Consider the following 15468-nt stretch of genomic DNA (forward strand, 5'->3'; position numbering starts at 1 on the left):
ATGATGAACCTTATTTAATGGGACACGTAAGAGACTCAACATGCCGCCAAACAGACAGACAGAACACGGTGTGTGACCTTTGTGTGTTGTTTGAGTTTAAGGGAGGGTTCTGGCAGAGAGGGCCACTTAGCTAATGCTTTGGGTATTTTCAACATGCCACAGCATGCTCGTTTTCTCACACACACACACAAGCCTATCACTCTTATGTTTGACAGCTGTGTGTGTGTGCGTTATATATATTTGTGTGCGTGTGTGTCTGTGCACTTTGTCTACCTCTGACAGGTTTATTGTGGCAGGGCAGCAGTGCCTTGTGCTTTCTCTTAAGGAGCCTGTTTTCTCTCCTGAAGGATTCAATTAATCTGAGAGGGGATGTGTCCGAGCTGAGGCATATCTTCTTACACCCACACATACACACATAGGAGTAGGGGTCTGTGTCTTGAATACATATAAACACACACTCATCACATTAATTTTAACATACACAGACACACTAGGCAAGTGGAGTGGAAGACAAATTGGTATCAGCTGACATGACTCTGACCTGAATAGCATGCTGCTTGATTAACACTTACAGCCCTGTGTGTGTGTGTGTGTGTGTGTGTGTGTGTGCACGTGTGTGTGTATGCGTGCGTGAGTCTATGAGAGCAAGACTGAAAAAGGGAACATATGAAGGGCCTCCACATGTATCTAAGCGTGCTTGAATGTGTTGTGGTCAGGATAAATCTCTTCCCTTCTCTCTGCAGAGAGTCCCAGGGGGGAAACCCCGTCTCTAACGGCACTAAGCACAATCACATGCTCCCATTCCCATACACAAGACCTCAATCCTCTCATCTACACCCTGTCTCTCGGTCACACACAAACACCAGCATCAGCTCTTATCCCCTGAAAACAAAACACTGCTTTCCACCTTAGGGATTGCGCACATTTAGTTTGCCGTTTCCATTTGTCTTGAGCCGCTTCCATCTCCATCTATTGATTTCCCTTCTCTGCGTGCGCGACAACACCTACATTTGCCTCTGCGTCTCACTCCTATCGGTTTCTTCTCCCTAGTGAGTGCTGAAAAGTGTATCAAAGTGCGTGTGTGAGAGAGAGAGAAAGGGACAAAAGAGCAGAAAAGTTGCTGGTTCAGGCGTGTTATCCCTTAAGTTGAACAGAAAAGGGACGCCGCCCTGAACGACATTTTTCGCCTCATTAAACAAGCATTTGTTCCAAACTGGATTGTACTGTACTCCCGTAAGGTCATTCCATACAGTTGAAGCGATCATCTACAACAATAGCCACGGATATAACACAGCAGAGATTCAACCTACACCCAGTTTGTGCATGCATCTACAATTTCTACTGCTCTCAATGCCCGCAGGTACTCAGGAGGTGATGGGCTTTATGTTGCCACAGCTGCAGCAACATGTTCTGTTCGTTTGGAAGAAGAATACAGTGATCAACTGGTTAAAACTCAGAGACACATTAGTTGCGCTGTCCGATCGCCACATGATCTCAGAGGAATGGAGGGCAAAAGAGCACTTGACATTAAACATGTTGCTCAAATGGAAAGAAATCTTTCCCTGCACAACCATGTACATAATTTGATTCTTGATACACCCTTCACAATAAAATAATCTCCCGCCACGCCAACCATAACAATTATTTCAAACAAAAAAGAGGATGCATGTTAGATATTTTTGGTCAGTAATACAGATAATTTCCCCCATTTGATAGTCAATACCAATAAGATAACAGATCATTTTAATTTTAAGGATACGAATCTGCGGTTTTGGTGTATCAGCAACCAACAGCCAGCTACTGTATCAGAGGGGGTAAATGCTGCACTTGTTTAGTCAATAAAGCATCTTGGTTTTGCATTATTGGGGGCATTTACCAGCTTGAATTTCACTGATGTGGATAAGCACTTCCAATATCACACCAGTAATGAATTAGTCCAATAAATATCATGCTCCACCACAATTTCCCAGAACCCAAAGTAGCGGCTTCAAACCGCTTCTTTTGTTCAACCAACTGCCAAAATCCTAAACACAAAGCTGCAAATCCTCGCATTTGGGAAGTCAAAACCAGCAAATGTTTGACATTTTTGCATGAAAAAAGGGACATACAATAATTGATTGTCATCAAAATGGTTAATAACAAACAGTAACAGTTAATCTTTGGAACAACCAATAGTTGCAGCTCTACCGGCCTCGTCCCCTCTGTGCAGTCACACTCCAGCAGGTCCTACCTCTGCTGCTCTCGGATGCGAGGGAGGGAGGGAAGAGGACAGATGGCCTCAATCTGGTGGTGGAGGATCCGGCAGACCTCCAGTAGACAGAGGACCATTTACAGCCATTTTACATCTATAAACAGCTATAACTATAAGACCTCATCCTGTTTAGATCTAACCTGTGTGGATGAGGAGGGGCAGGTACTGCTGGATTTCTTGACAGAAGCTCCCTTTTTTTGCAATGATGGAGTGCGCAAATATCAACAAACGATTTGCAGCCTCACAGTGCGGCTAAAACAAATGTTGAGCTGTGCACGTGCACGCGCGCGCACACACACACACACACCAACCTTTAGTCGTGAACATACACTCTGCTCCATTAAGTCAGGTGAAAATCCCATTAAAACTGAACTAAAATACAGGAGTCTCATGGGAAATAAGTGTGTGTTTGGCAGCTATAAACAGCCACGAGGTCAGCCAAAAACAACAAATCTCCAATTCCGTGAAACACGTGTAAACAAAAAACAGTAGCAGTTCGACCTTGTCTCCTCTGATTGCACACTCCTTGAGCTCTGGGTTCATGCTGTTTATTGCAATTAAACAGGAACAATGTGCACATTTGCAATTAGCAGGTAATTATCGTGTAACAGGGGCTGTGTGGTGTTATTATGAGCACGGGACTAGGATCTCAGTTGGGTTTGGTTAAAGTGATGCGTGGGGATTTGATATGGAGGAGTGCCGTAAAAGTTAAATGACCTGCATCGTACAGTGGTGTGTTTTTAGTGGGTGGAGGCTGCAGAGAGTGAGTGTGTAGGGGAGATGAGAGTCAGGCATGGAGAAGGTCAGTGTGTGGGCAGAATAAAATGTATCCCGTTTTTAAAGGAGTGTTTAAACAGCCAATCTGGGGCTGGAACTGTGGCTGGGTCAATTCCACTTCTGAAACCCCCCTCTGGCTACACATCAAGTTGTTCCACACAATCAAGTCTGCGCACACACACACACACACCATACTCATTTTTTGCTCGTTTGCAGAGCCACAGGAGGAGACATCATCCCAACTGGAATACACAGACTGATGCTACTACTGCTGCTGCAGAAGACACTTCTTCAGCAGAAATAATATTAGCAAACTACAGTAAATCCACACATGTGTTCGCTGCACCTGAAAACATTCCTGTTATCCCAGAGCCACAAAATGAGCTCAACTCGCTGCAATAAACTGCGCCCTGGCACATCTCTTTGCAGCCATACACCCATCAATCATCCTCACACTCCCCGCTGTGAGTTGATTTCATCTCTGACAGCTCTTCATTCGCGTGTGTGAGCAGAGTGTGTGGGCTCTGCCGGTGTGTGTCGAATTAACGCTTCATCAGAGCCCTGCCCTGCCTTTTACTAGACCTCTAGTACCGTGCGCTGCAAATGACAAGTGCTGCATTGAACCCACGCTCGACGATGAAGGGGGACGAGGGGGGAAAACGCACGCAGCTTAACTGGAGTATTATTATCTCCGGGGTTTACCTCTAAAGAGAAACCAGAGGAACTGTAATTGTATCTCTGTCTGCAGCTTCATGACTTCAGGGGCATGTAAGTAACTCGATGAGAGCGTTTGTCAGACTTTCCATTTTCCAAAAGACACAGCAGACCCATATTTCCTACACACAACATATGGTTTTGAACCTAGATGACAGTACTCCAACTTCCCCCTTTGACTGACCACAAAACTGTATGCAAACATGCCATGTTTTCTCTCATGCAAAATATTATTTCAAGGCTCCGATTACTAATAGCAGGAGCAGACATCACTGTGCAGGCAGTGAAAATAAAAAGGGAAAATCACCAACTCAGCGGGGAATAACATATACTAGAGATGACCTACTGGTTTCAGTTGGGTAATACTGAAACTCACATACACACCTACATAATGTAAACAAACACAAATGGGGGCTGGCTTTAAGGAGCCACTGCCTGTTCATCTTCTTTTGAATGGCATCACAACATGCAGTTTCCACCCATAATGTGCTTATTTGAGCGTGCACACATGATTTCTCTCTCTGTCTCCCACACACACACACACACACTCCCCGATGTACTTGAAGCAGCAACGGGGATGTCCAACAGAATTTGTACAAATGCAGGAAAAAGAGCAGCATCAGCCATTTGCCGAATGTTCCAGGAGAGTGGTTTTTACTCCAAGTGCTGGGGACTGAACCACGGCCATTCATTACCCCAGCAAATTCCCCTCAAAAAGTGGTCTGTCATGCCTTTTAGGTCACAACTTTACCACCCCCACTTGCCCAAACACGGACACTCGCACACTGCATCTGTTCTCAGCGGAATGACGGTGTAATGGTCCACATGCAATCCAAGTCCATTGCACCCTGACCTGCAGACTGCTGCAACAACACCCGCCGCTGTGTGTGTTGCAAACTGCCAAGTAATTTTCCGCTAATGCGTCGCCAAAAGCTGGGATCCTTAACGCGATCCCGTACTTCTAGATCTGCAACTTGTCACGGCTTTAAAGCAGCCACTCCTCCTCAGAAATCTACATCTGGGTTCATTTCTCCCAGAACACCGTAGCGACATCCTAGCGATGACCGCACATGCTGCCACGGGAGCCACAAACTGTGCGCATTTTTGCGCAGCGTTACTTCAAGTTAATATTATATCGTTTTAGGGGCTGTGCCTTTCAGGCAGACATGTTACAGCATTTCCACAGTCTGACATCATGTACTTACTGTGGTGTGGATGTAGGTTAATGGCCGATGGCAAGAATTTTCCGGAGTGGAGAGGCGGCGGATGACTCGAGCCCAAGTGACCGGGCGAGGGAGGGATCCTCCCGGCTGCTGCTGCTGCTCCGAGCCGGTGAGACTCCATTGCGAGCCCCGCCAACAGCGGAGGTGGTACGTGGACGGATCGGGGAGGTCCAAAATCTCTGCCATCCATTATCCACAGAAGGGAAAGTTGTGAAAAGAAATAGTCCGTTCGGATAGGCCCCCTATTCCGAAAAAGCCAGTTCTGGCTATAATAATGTCTTTAGTTTTCCAGGCGATTCGGGCTCCTTTTCAGCCATCCTGCTGACCTATAAAATACAACAAGAAACAAATCGCTTGATATACAATCTAAGGGCAGACTGAGCAAAGTGTTTGGAAGTGCTAGTTTTCAGATTTCTCCTGTTTTCCAGCGACCAGGCGGTCCATACGTGCAATGACGCAGTTTGCAAAACCACTTCAAAACTAAACGGTGAATATTAGCTGGTCGACGTGAGGATCATATGAGTTGCTCCCGGTGTATCCTAAGTGTAGCTCTCTACGCAGCTTTAACTTATATCTACAATATTATGCTGTAATGGTTTTGAGACCAGCAGTACTCCACCCCCACTGCACGGCGAGCAGGCAGCCGCTCCGGGGCTCCGCTTCCCAGGGAAACACAACCAGGAGAGGGGCGGCCAGCTGCTCTGCCCCGGCCATGAAAACAAGCCGCGATCCCGCGATGGAAACACATACCGTCAAATTTTAAACACCTATTCCACCTTTTTTTCCGATTAGACAGCTGTTTTCCCAAAACCGTAAACCAGCAATGTAGGCAATGGGCCGAGTCGCCCTGTAAACCAATACACCATAAATACTGGAGGCGCATCAAATATAAATTTCAAACGGGTTAAAAATAAATAAGGCTCCAAAAGCCTGCATCATTAATCAGCGGGGTTAGCGGTGTTTTGTTGCCCACAGATGCGAATTTAGTCCCGGGCTACTTCAGGGACATGGGTGCTGCCCACGAAAAGAAATCAAGACCCAGCCCGTAAACACTTCAGTCCGGTGTTTGGAAACTAAAAACCTCTTTAAATGTCCAGCTTGTCGACGGTTTACCACCTGGACCAAATGTGATCTGGCATTTAATATAAATCGCTGTGTTTTTCATCATAAATCGACGGATACTCTGTTTATATCGGTAACGATCCGAGCACAGCGACTTGAATCTGTTAAAAGAGGATCGATTTTAATCATTTTGGGAAAAATAGATGACAACAGACAACCTTCGCAGATGGGTATTTGTGTGATGTTAAAAAAAACAACTGAAAAATAGAATAAAAGTTACTTTAAGGAGAACAACAAGCGATCGCGACTTTATCAAAACAAGGATATAATTTATCTAATGGAAACCAAATGTCTTTATTTTTTGTAGCATTTGCCCGATAAGAACAGCAGTTTAACACCAAGTTGATGAATTTGAATTTTAAAACAAGCCGAAAGTCGAGTTAACCTTCAAAGGCTGCAAGCGAACACATTACAGCAATGACTCGTGATACCCAGGCGGGCGGGATCTGAAGAATGGCTCGTTCACAAATCACAATAAACCCTCTTCTTTTTTTTTTCTTTTTTGTTTTTTTTACACTTCAGAAAAATTCAGCAGACACAAATGTAGCCCCCCAGCTCTCTGAAACAAACTGGGAAGCTGGGGGAGACCGTGTGCTTTCCCGTTGTGATCCATGCGGCGCGGCAGCGGAGCAGCACGGCGTTTCAGCCACGTTTCAAACTTTTCACGGTTCCACTAAACGACACACGCAAAACTTTCTCGGCGGAAATGTCTCCGAAAAGTCGCCCCGCTCACACCGACGGTAGCCCCGGAAAAAATCCAAAATGTCGCACGCAAGAACCTCCGCGCCCTTTTCACTCGCATTTACAAGCTAAAATATGTTTTAAAACACCATGAAGTCTGACACTTCGGCTGGAAGGACAAACTAAGACAGGAACGGAAAAAAAAACAACATGCCCACCGCTTACTTGAATGTGGAAAGTCTGGGGGGGAAGGAGCTAAAAATGCAAACGTTTCTCAAAATCCGTCCAGGTTGCTGGGAGAACTAGAGTAGTCCATTACAGGCTCGTCCGAAGGTAAACTGGGGGATCAGCCGAGGGGGGAGACAGCCCCTGACGCGTCCGTAAGCTCCTCAGCAATGAAACACAGCATTGTTTTGCAAGCTCCGCCCATACCCCCTCACTACCACCCAACCCTTAGCCCCGCCCTTTACGTTTCTCACAGCCGCTGTCTTATTGGCTGCACGCAATGTCGATCAAAATTCCCAGCGTAATAAAAAAAAAAAAACACCCTGGCCGCTCGCCAGCACTATAAAACCAATTATGGAGCAAGGAGGTTGAGCCGTTTCAAGGTCCCCTCTCCCTTCAAGACTGAGTGATCAAAACAAGCGGTGGGTTTCTGTTTTTAGTAGGGATGGTGCTGCTGCTGCTGCTGCTGCTGGTGGTGGTGGGGCCAGTTTTAAGGCGACCTCCAACCCCCCACTCCACCTATTTCCATGCCAGTAATGGGCGCTCGAAGACTGGGAAGCAGAAAGTAAGGGGGCGTCATAACCCTTAAATATATTGCACTCGCTTCCAATGAACTGTGGACTTCAGTTTACTTTTCCTTCCAGGGAAACAGCAGATAATTACCTTTTCCAGTAAGTATTTTTGTCCATTACAACCCAAGACCTCTTCCAAACACCAACATGAAAATCAGAACTTAAGATAGCAGTCTCCCACTTAATTCTAATTATTTTGGGGCATCCATAATGTGGATGTCCCTCCCCTTCATTGACAAACAAGTCAGGCCAATTCTCTGGGGTTTATTTATGGTTAGAGGAAGAAAGGGAGTGGGGAAACGAGCCAAAGGCTTAAAGGGGCACTATGTAGATTTGAAGAAGAATTTTATTATTTACAATGTTGATGGGGTAATAATACAAACTCAGAAATATTATTTTTTTCCCTTTACTGAATAAACAAACTTTTCTCAGAGGAACCCCGTTGTCCTTTAAGGTCAGTTTGTTTATTTTTTCAGTCATGAAAACAAAGAGGTTCTTTTAATTCAGTTTGTTTCGGCATACAAATTCAATCAACAAAGATCTTTCCCTTCTGATCAAAATTTCTCTCTCTAAACTACGTAGTGGTCTTTTAATGTGCAGCTGTAGTCCTTCAAATACTAACTTAGTGAGGCAGATTAGATTGATCGAATACAATTTTATGTAGTTTGTTGGTAAGCGGACCCTCACTCAGTGCACATGCAGGCAGATTTCACTGGTCAAAGACACCCTGGGCTTTTATCCTATCAGCCAGGAAAGCACTGAGACTCATCATTGTTTTCTACAGTTTTTATTCCCACACCAGGAATAATAATGCTCAGCTCTTGGTATGCAAATGCCCAGAACCGGCTGTATAGGTGAAGCAACGCTGGATGTCGAATAATCTCAGTCGGGATTCAGAGGGGACGCACACATTTGCATTAGAAGAGGGGAAAAAGTGGCGTGCTCATTTATGCTAAAATTCAGGAAAAAAAGAGGGAGGCGACCTTTGACGTGAACCAGGGCTCTTCAAACTCTCTCACACGACCTCGCGCACAGACGTGTCTAACTCTCGCGGGTTTTCACTCCGTACGATTCCTCGGAGGTGAGCCGCTCCGCGTTACATCGTTGCAAAAAATGTTGATTAAAAAAAGTCTGAGGCGGTTTCAAGCTGCCCATGTCAACCTTCTGCACTCCTCCACCCCCTCCTGCGCACAGCGCGTCTGTTTCAAGGCGCCCCCGCTGGCAGGGGAAAGTAAAAAGCTCCGCAACAGAGCGCAAACCGCGGAGCGCGAGGAGAGAGGACGGCCGGGGTCTGTGCGAGCGGCGGCGGCGGAGCACTCATGCTAACACCGGCAGCGGAGAGATGACCCCGCTGTGAGGTGGTCAGGCGAGTCGGTGAGCTCGCGGTACGCTCGGTGGTCACACCTCGGTGGTTATTCGCCCGTACGGATGGCAACCGAGCTGAGCTAACAGAAGAGGCCGCCCGGCGACGGCTCTCGCCCCGCTGACCCGTCTGCTCGCAGAGCCTGTCGCCCCTGACGGGACCCGGGGAGGGAATTACCAGGCGGAGACTAGAGTGATGTGCCGTCCGAGGGGACCAAGCCGGCCTTTGTTCTCCAAATCGCTCCGACTGGGAATTCAGACAATGCCTTTACATTAGGGCCCCATTGTTGTCGTCTATTCTCCCCCTGAGCAGGAGGCAGGTTTCATCTTCTCCTTGTTGTTTTTCTTGTCAAATGCGGAGGCTTTCGAGGGGGGTTATCTGCACTTTGAGGTGGGTTCAGTTCAGCTGCCGTGTGGGTTGAGACGACTCCGGTGGTATTCATGTAATTTCATGAAACGGGTTACTCATGATTCATTCAGACAAGAAAACGCACAATATATGCACAAGGCAGCATTTTTGCGCATGCTTTATCACCAGCATTTGACTGTGAATTGAATTTAAAGGAGAACAGTCATTTACGGATTATTATAATGTGACACGCTGATGAAATTATTTCACCAGTGCTTTTAGTTGATCAGCCAGAATAACTCAATAAAGATTAATTCAAACATTCTTTATTGACCTCCACCTACAGGACAACAACCAGCCCATAAGTGTGTGTGTGCGCTCGCTTCATGTGCACATTCTCAACCCTCATTCGATGGCAACAACACAGACATATCTGTTTATTTCTAGGTTAGGCTTATCCCAGGAGCAGATGGGACCATTTGGTAGATTATGTTTTTTATAGCCTATACACCAACTGGGTTCTTTGAGGCTGCTCCAACATAAAGCTCCAAGCTTGTCCTCTATGTGGGGCTGGAGTGGAAAAGTACTGAAAACTGTGATTTATAGCCCAAAGCGCTGCTGAGTCAATACAACACCGCAGCCAATTTTTCATTCCGCTAACACTGTTTTTATTCTGCGGACCAAAGATTACAGGATGAGAACATCTGTTATCCCAGACTCTTGTTTTAGGCTGGTTGTGTTTTTCTTTCTCTCCCCTCGTTGTTTGCCTCTTATCTTTTGCCCGAGCACCATATCTCACATCAACCTCTTGCCGCTCGGCTGTCCAAATATCATTGTTGGGGGTTTTGGGATAATTCTGTCCTATCAGTTGAAGGATCAGGTAATGATTTGATTTGGCGGCCAGACTATCTGATTTTCCTCCCCCCAGGCGTGTGGCTGCATTAACCCACAGGGGACAGAGCCCAGAAGACAGCATTGATTAATTCAGCTGGGGGTTCACTCCTCTCTGGAAAAGACATACATAAATAAATAAATACAGAAAGATGTCCTGCATGAGCACCCACCCTTTGACAACAACACAGTTTGAAACACCAACTCGGGGCTGGGGGGGTTGTTAATAAAGCCTGCATGTATGACCATGTTCCCAATGAAACATCATTTCCGACAGTATTCAACACAGGAAGCAGGAATAAATAACTCCAGCCTTTTTTTTTTTTTTATGCAACCCCTCCCAACCCCAGTCAGCTCTAACACACTCACACAGAGCGCCTGCATGCCCTCAGGCCTAAATCATTCATCATACCTTGTCCCATGCTCCGCACAACTACTGTATTGTTATTACGGCTGCTGCACTGCAGCAAGACAGATCCACAACATGTTTGTGAAGGAAGCTAATGGCGGTGTCATGTTTCCTGCTGGAATGAAACAAACATGCATACAGAGACAAATACACACAACATGTGCAATAAACACACCACCGGGTTCTGGGGTGACTGACACCACCACCACCACACACACACACACACACCACCACCAACCCCCCCGTGCTTGAAGCACACACACTCACACATGCAGCTCTCATGGGGTACCTGCCAATCATCAGACAGTGCCTTGCAGGGTTTTATGGTGGACCACTAGAGGGTGGGGGGAGGAGGAGGGCGAGGAGCTCTCTGCTGGAGGACAAACAGGCGGCCACATGCGCACCAGCCTGAATGTAGTCAGCAGCAGTGCTCGGGAACACACAATGACAGATCCACACATTGTCTGTTGGCTCACACACCGCAAATATTCACAGTTTTCAGGCTTTTGTGATCAGGCGATGGTTTTCATTTCTTGGGGTTTTTTTCCCTCTGAAAATTAGCTGTATTTGGATCATGGACAGAGACAGTCATGCACATATGTGGTCATGTTTGTACTTCCCATACATTTCACATATAGAAATGTATTCATTTAGCAGAACTGCACTGGAGAAAATGCCACTTAAAAATATATTAAATGAATAAAAATCTGAAAATAGTCTAAAACCCAGTCCCATTTATCTCACTGAAATGCTACTCTAGGTCACTATATCTTATATTAAAGGTGCACTTTGTAGTGTTGGGGAAGTTTTTAATCAGAAATATTTGTTATGCCTGAACAAACTAAATAAACTCTCTTTGTTTTCATGACTGAGTAAACAAACTGACCATAAAGAACAACACAATTTCACACTTTTTCACTTTGTATACATTTGGCGGACCCTGCCACCTTTCCAGCTTTTAACAGTGTCCTGGGGACCTTATTTCCCTCTGTGAACAGCTTGTTTATTCAGTTATAGGAAGAAAATATATTTTCTACATACTTCTAGAATATAATCCTGAGTTTGAATTTCCTCTCCAAAACTTCGTAGTGCCCCCTTAAGTGTGACATGTTGTTTTAACCTGAAATAAGAAACATTTTTGGGAAGAATTTGAGTTTTTTCATTGTGGGTAGCTGGAAAATGTAACATACATAAACTGACCCACATTTCATCCCCATCTAATCACATGCAAGACCTGTAGTTAGAATTCCCAGGATCCACTTACCCCTCATGTAAATATACGTGAGCTGTCTGTCTCAAACAAATCATTAAAACACAGCCAAAAGGCAGTCAAAATAAACATGTTGATTTCTGGAAGAACTGCTCCGAGACAAGGACACGCAGGGAAGCCAAAGCAAAGTGATTCCCATCTGCCACTGCTTAGAATCAAGAGGGGGGTTGGGTTGTCAACAGTGCATGCAGGGGTGCTTGAGCAAACCTGCAACGCACAGGATGTGTGTATTTTTGGTGCCGGTTCCTGTGCTTGAGTAATGTGGTCAGAGAAGCTGAGAAATTGAGTGTGTGTGTGTTTGGGAGGGGGTTTCGAGAGAATCCAGACAGCCTCTCCGCAAACGTAAGGAAACATTGATGCAACAGATGCATCTCCTGCTGAGTAAATGTGCAGCGGTGATGTGTCAGAGTCACTGAAACCTCAACAAAATGCCTGCAGGGGCCTGCACGCCTCCTTACACCCCAGACACCGCCTCTCTCTCTCTCTCTCTCTGGCTTTCTTTCCTTTCATTGAGTATCTGCTGTCACATCTGACGCTGCAGACCATAAAACAACCAAACTCTCCTACTGAGGATTGTAGAAGGAGGGACAATTTACACATTTGTTTGCAGAATATATCTGATGTGACGGAGAGACGTGAGATTAAGGCTTTATAGCCTCGTGTGAGACGGCGCCTCTCTGTCAGAAACTGCACTCCGCATGTGCTTGTCAGTCCATAAAACACAATGAGAGTCACTGGGGGTAGCTCTGCGAGTGAACATGTCGCCGTGCGCAGGATGCTTGGGCTCTCTGAGGCGTACACGAGAAGAGGAGCTCCTCTGTGTGTCACCGTGATCAATGATTCTCTGCCTGGCCTCCTTCTGTCAGCAGCGGTGGCCCCTCTCCTCTCTGCCCGCCTCTCACCCGCCGCACAGGCCCGGGTCGCACGCTCACGCAGCGCCGCGACCGCCACCTGCCGGAGAAGGAGGGGAACTGCAGGCGGGGGCGGACGAGCGGACCCGGCCAACGGAGCCGCAGTAAATCTGCACAGCTGTGGTTGAATGGAGGAACACAGGGAGCCTCGTTTTCAGACAAATTGCTCCCCCTCTGTGTCGTCTCCGGAGCGCCGCGCGCTCTGACACCTGCAGCGCTCACACCTGCACGAGGCAGCGCGCTCCCGCGTCGTGCACGACAACCCTCGGCAAGCACAGAAAAAAAAAAAAATGGCTCTGCACACACACACACTGAGCCAGCCACACACACATGATGCCAAGCACTGCTTCCTCGCCAGCGAGTGTTTTGCTGGCGTGGCAATAAAAGGATATCAGAGAGCAGCAGTCTCAGCAGAATCGCAGGCGGGTGGGCGCTGCGGCGAGATGGAATAAATTTCCAATACCAAACACACTTGATCTTCGGTGTGTATGTGCAAGCAGCAGGCAGAATGCGTGCATATATGAATACACATCAACGCAAACTTCCACGGGCATGTGCCACAGGCCTCCGGGCCCGCCATACATCACCGGCCGCCTGCGAGCAGCCCAGAATACTGCGCGAAACTGGGACAGCCTGACTAATGGGCCGCGCATGACTTTGGGCTTGGTTCTGAATCTGACGGGGTGGCGACACACACAGAAACAGGATAGGATGCATGGAGGATGAGGATGAGGGTGGGGCAAGCAGCAGCAGCACCGTCCATGCACCATCCATCTTATCCTCCTCCATCTGTGCGGTATGCAGATGCAGGCTGGAAATGTGCGCGGATCAGCAGAGGGTCTTTTCAATGACATTCCGGGGAAACTGATGGAAAACATCCACCAGCTCGGCTACTTTTTAATGGCTCCATCTTGGCTCCACGGTCTTTTTACTGCTGTGATGTACTGCTACTTCCATGCCAATCAAATGGAAATGGAATTAAATGTAACTTTATAATAAATAATAATACAAAAAAAAAAAAAAGGAAAAAACTGAGATTCACACATATCAGACTCAGCTCAGTGCTGTAAGCCTGAATATGAGGTGAGTGCAGAGAGAGGGCTGGCATGAGGAGCACTCAGCACAGACACGCCTCACTGTTGGACAGCAGGATAAATGGACCTTCACTGCCACCTGCTGTCCAAACAGCGCAACTGCTGCGAATCCACAGCCAGTCTGTGATAACATGAGTGGAGATGTGACTGCAGGTCAGGACCAAACTGCACACTGCTTTGTGTTCATGTCCTCTAATGTGGTTGTGTTTTGTGTCTTTGGAAGGGAATCATGGAAAATAATGGAGATCCATTGTTTTGAGCGAGGAAAATCGTACTGGAGAGATATTTCCCCTCGTGCTTCACGTCAGCATCCTCATCATTAAGGCCTATCCAGCTGATAAACAGACATATAATCTGTGATCTCATGATCCCACGAGGAGAGCGTGATTGCAGATGGTGTCACAGGCCGGACTCCCCAAGGATAGAAAAAAAAAAAAGGCTTTTTGTGTGATAAGTGACTGACCTGAGCGCTTTGCTCATCACTCTTGATGTGAGTGATTCACTGAGCTCACTGGGGTCAGTCCTCTGAGCGAGCCTGACCTCTGATGTCAGAATGTCACATCTGCTCAGCTGAGACAGGTAACGCTGCAGCAAATAAGGTCAGCATAAACCCTGAAGCAGATGAACACACTGGTGAATGTTCTGCTATGGAAGGAGTCTTTATAGGATCTCTGCTGCCTGTGTTGGAAATGTATGAATTCCTGACACAGTATGAAAGTATAAGAATGTATTTCATTTCATAAAATAAATTTAAACTATATGATCCTCATAAAATACATTTTTCATACTTTTAATACAATAGTTTTTGATAGCAGCCCTATCAGTCTGCAGCACTAATGAAAGATGAGGAGACTCTGTGCATATGAAGTCGGTTCTAATAGGATTCGTTCAGGCGCTTTGAAAGGCCGCAGCACAAACCAGGTGTAATCTAAGATATGCCATTGTGAAATACTGTTATAAAGGCCTGACTGAAGTCATTTATGTCCTGTGACAGGATTTATACAGCTTCTGTTCACATCTGATTGCTCTGTAACAGACAGGTGAATTGATGCTGATATTTTCAGCAGGTTTGGGCTTATCTCAGGTTTACAAGCACACTTTCATGTAATGACTTGTCCTTTAGAACTGATTGCGCAAAGGAAAAGATTCCGACTAAGATGTCATCAGGTTTCTGGCAGGAAAAAGCATTCCTTCAATTCTTGGACCGAGAAGCTGTGAACAGGTGAGGCTGCTGCGCTGCAGGTGTAAACAGGATTAGCCATACTGCCTTGAATGGTGTCTTCAATCATTTCTATAGGATCAGAAACTAATCTATAGTCCCTTTGTAATTGAAAAAAGTCTTCACACTTACCTAAAATAAATGTTCAGCTGTCTTCATCCACTAATGAGCCATGAGATTAGAATCCAAATCTTAGTGCTGTAATACAAACCCTTTTACTAGTGTAACTTAATTACATTTCCTCCAGACTAAGCTAAAGGTTTAAATGCACAACCTGTTAGTGATGTAATAGTAAAGTCTAAAGTGTCATTTTAAGTCTTTTAAATTTGCAGCTTGAGGGAGAAGCAGCTGGATCTTTTAATACAAATTCAGTTAGCTTGATACATGCCGTCATGTTT

At 46.2% G+C, this 15468-nt stretch overlaps 1 protein-coding gene across 2 annotated transcripts in view; it reads right to left on the bottom strand.

Moving 5' to 3' along the window:
- Positions 1 to 7183, bottom strand: part of tnrc18 (trinucleotide repeat containing 18) — a 45943-nt gene extending 38760 nt beyond the window's left edge. Inside the window, exons 1-2 of one of the 2 annotated variants that reach the window (XM_037089715.1) lie at positions 6994 to 7183; positions 4948 to 5291 (exon numbers count right to left, since the gene is read on the bottom strand). In XM_037089715.1, the coding sequence (XP_036945610.1) occupies positions 4948 to 5155 (208 nt within the window). In that variant the 5' untranslated portion in view covers positions 5156 to 5291; positions 6994 to 7183. Of the gene's footprint in view, positions 1 to 4947; positions 5292 to 6986 lie in introns of both variants that reach the window. The other variant, XM_037089716.1, reaches the window with a different exon arrangement.
- Positions 7184 to 15468: the final 8285 nt, after the last annotated feature.

This window comes from Acanthopagrus latus, chromosome 23 (assembly GCF_904848185.1).
Source record: "Acanthopagrus latus isolate v.2019 chromosome 23, fAcaLat1.1, whole genome shotgun sequence".
NCBI lineage: Eukaryota > Metazoa > Chordata > Actinopteri > Spariformes > Sparidae > Acanthopagrus > Acanthopagrus latus.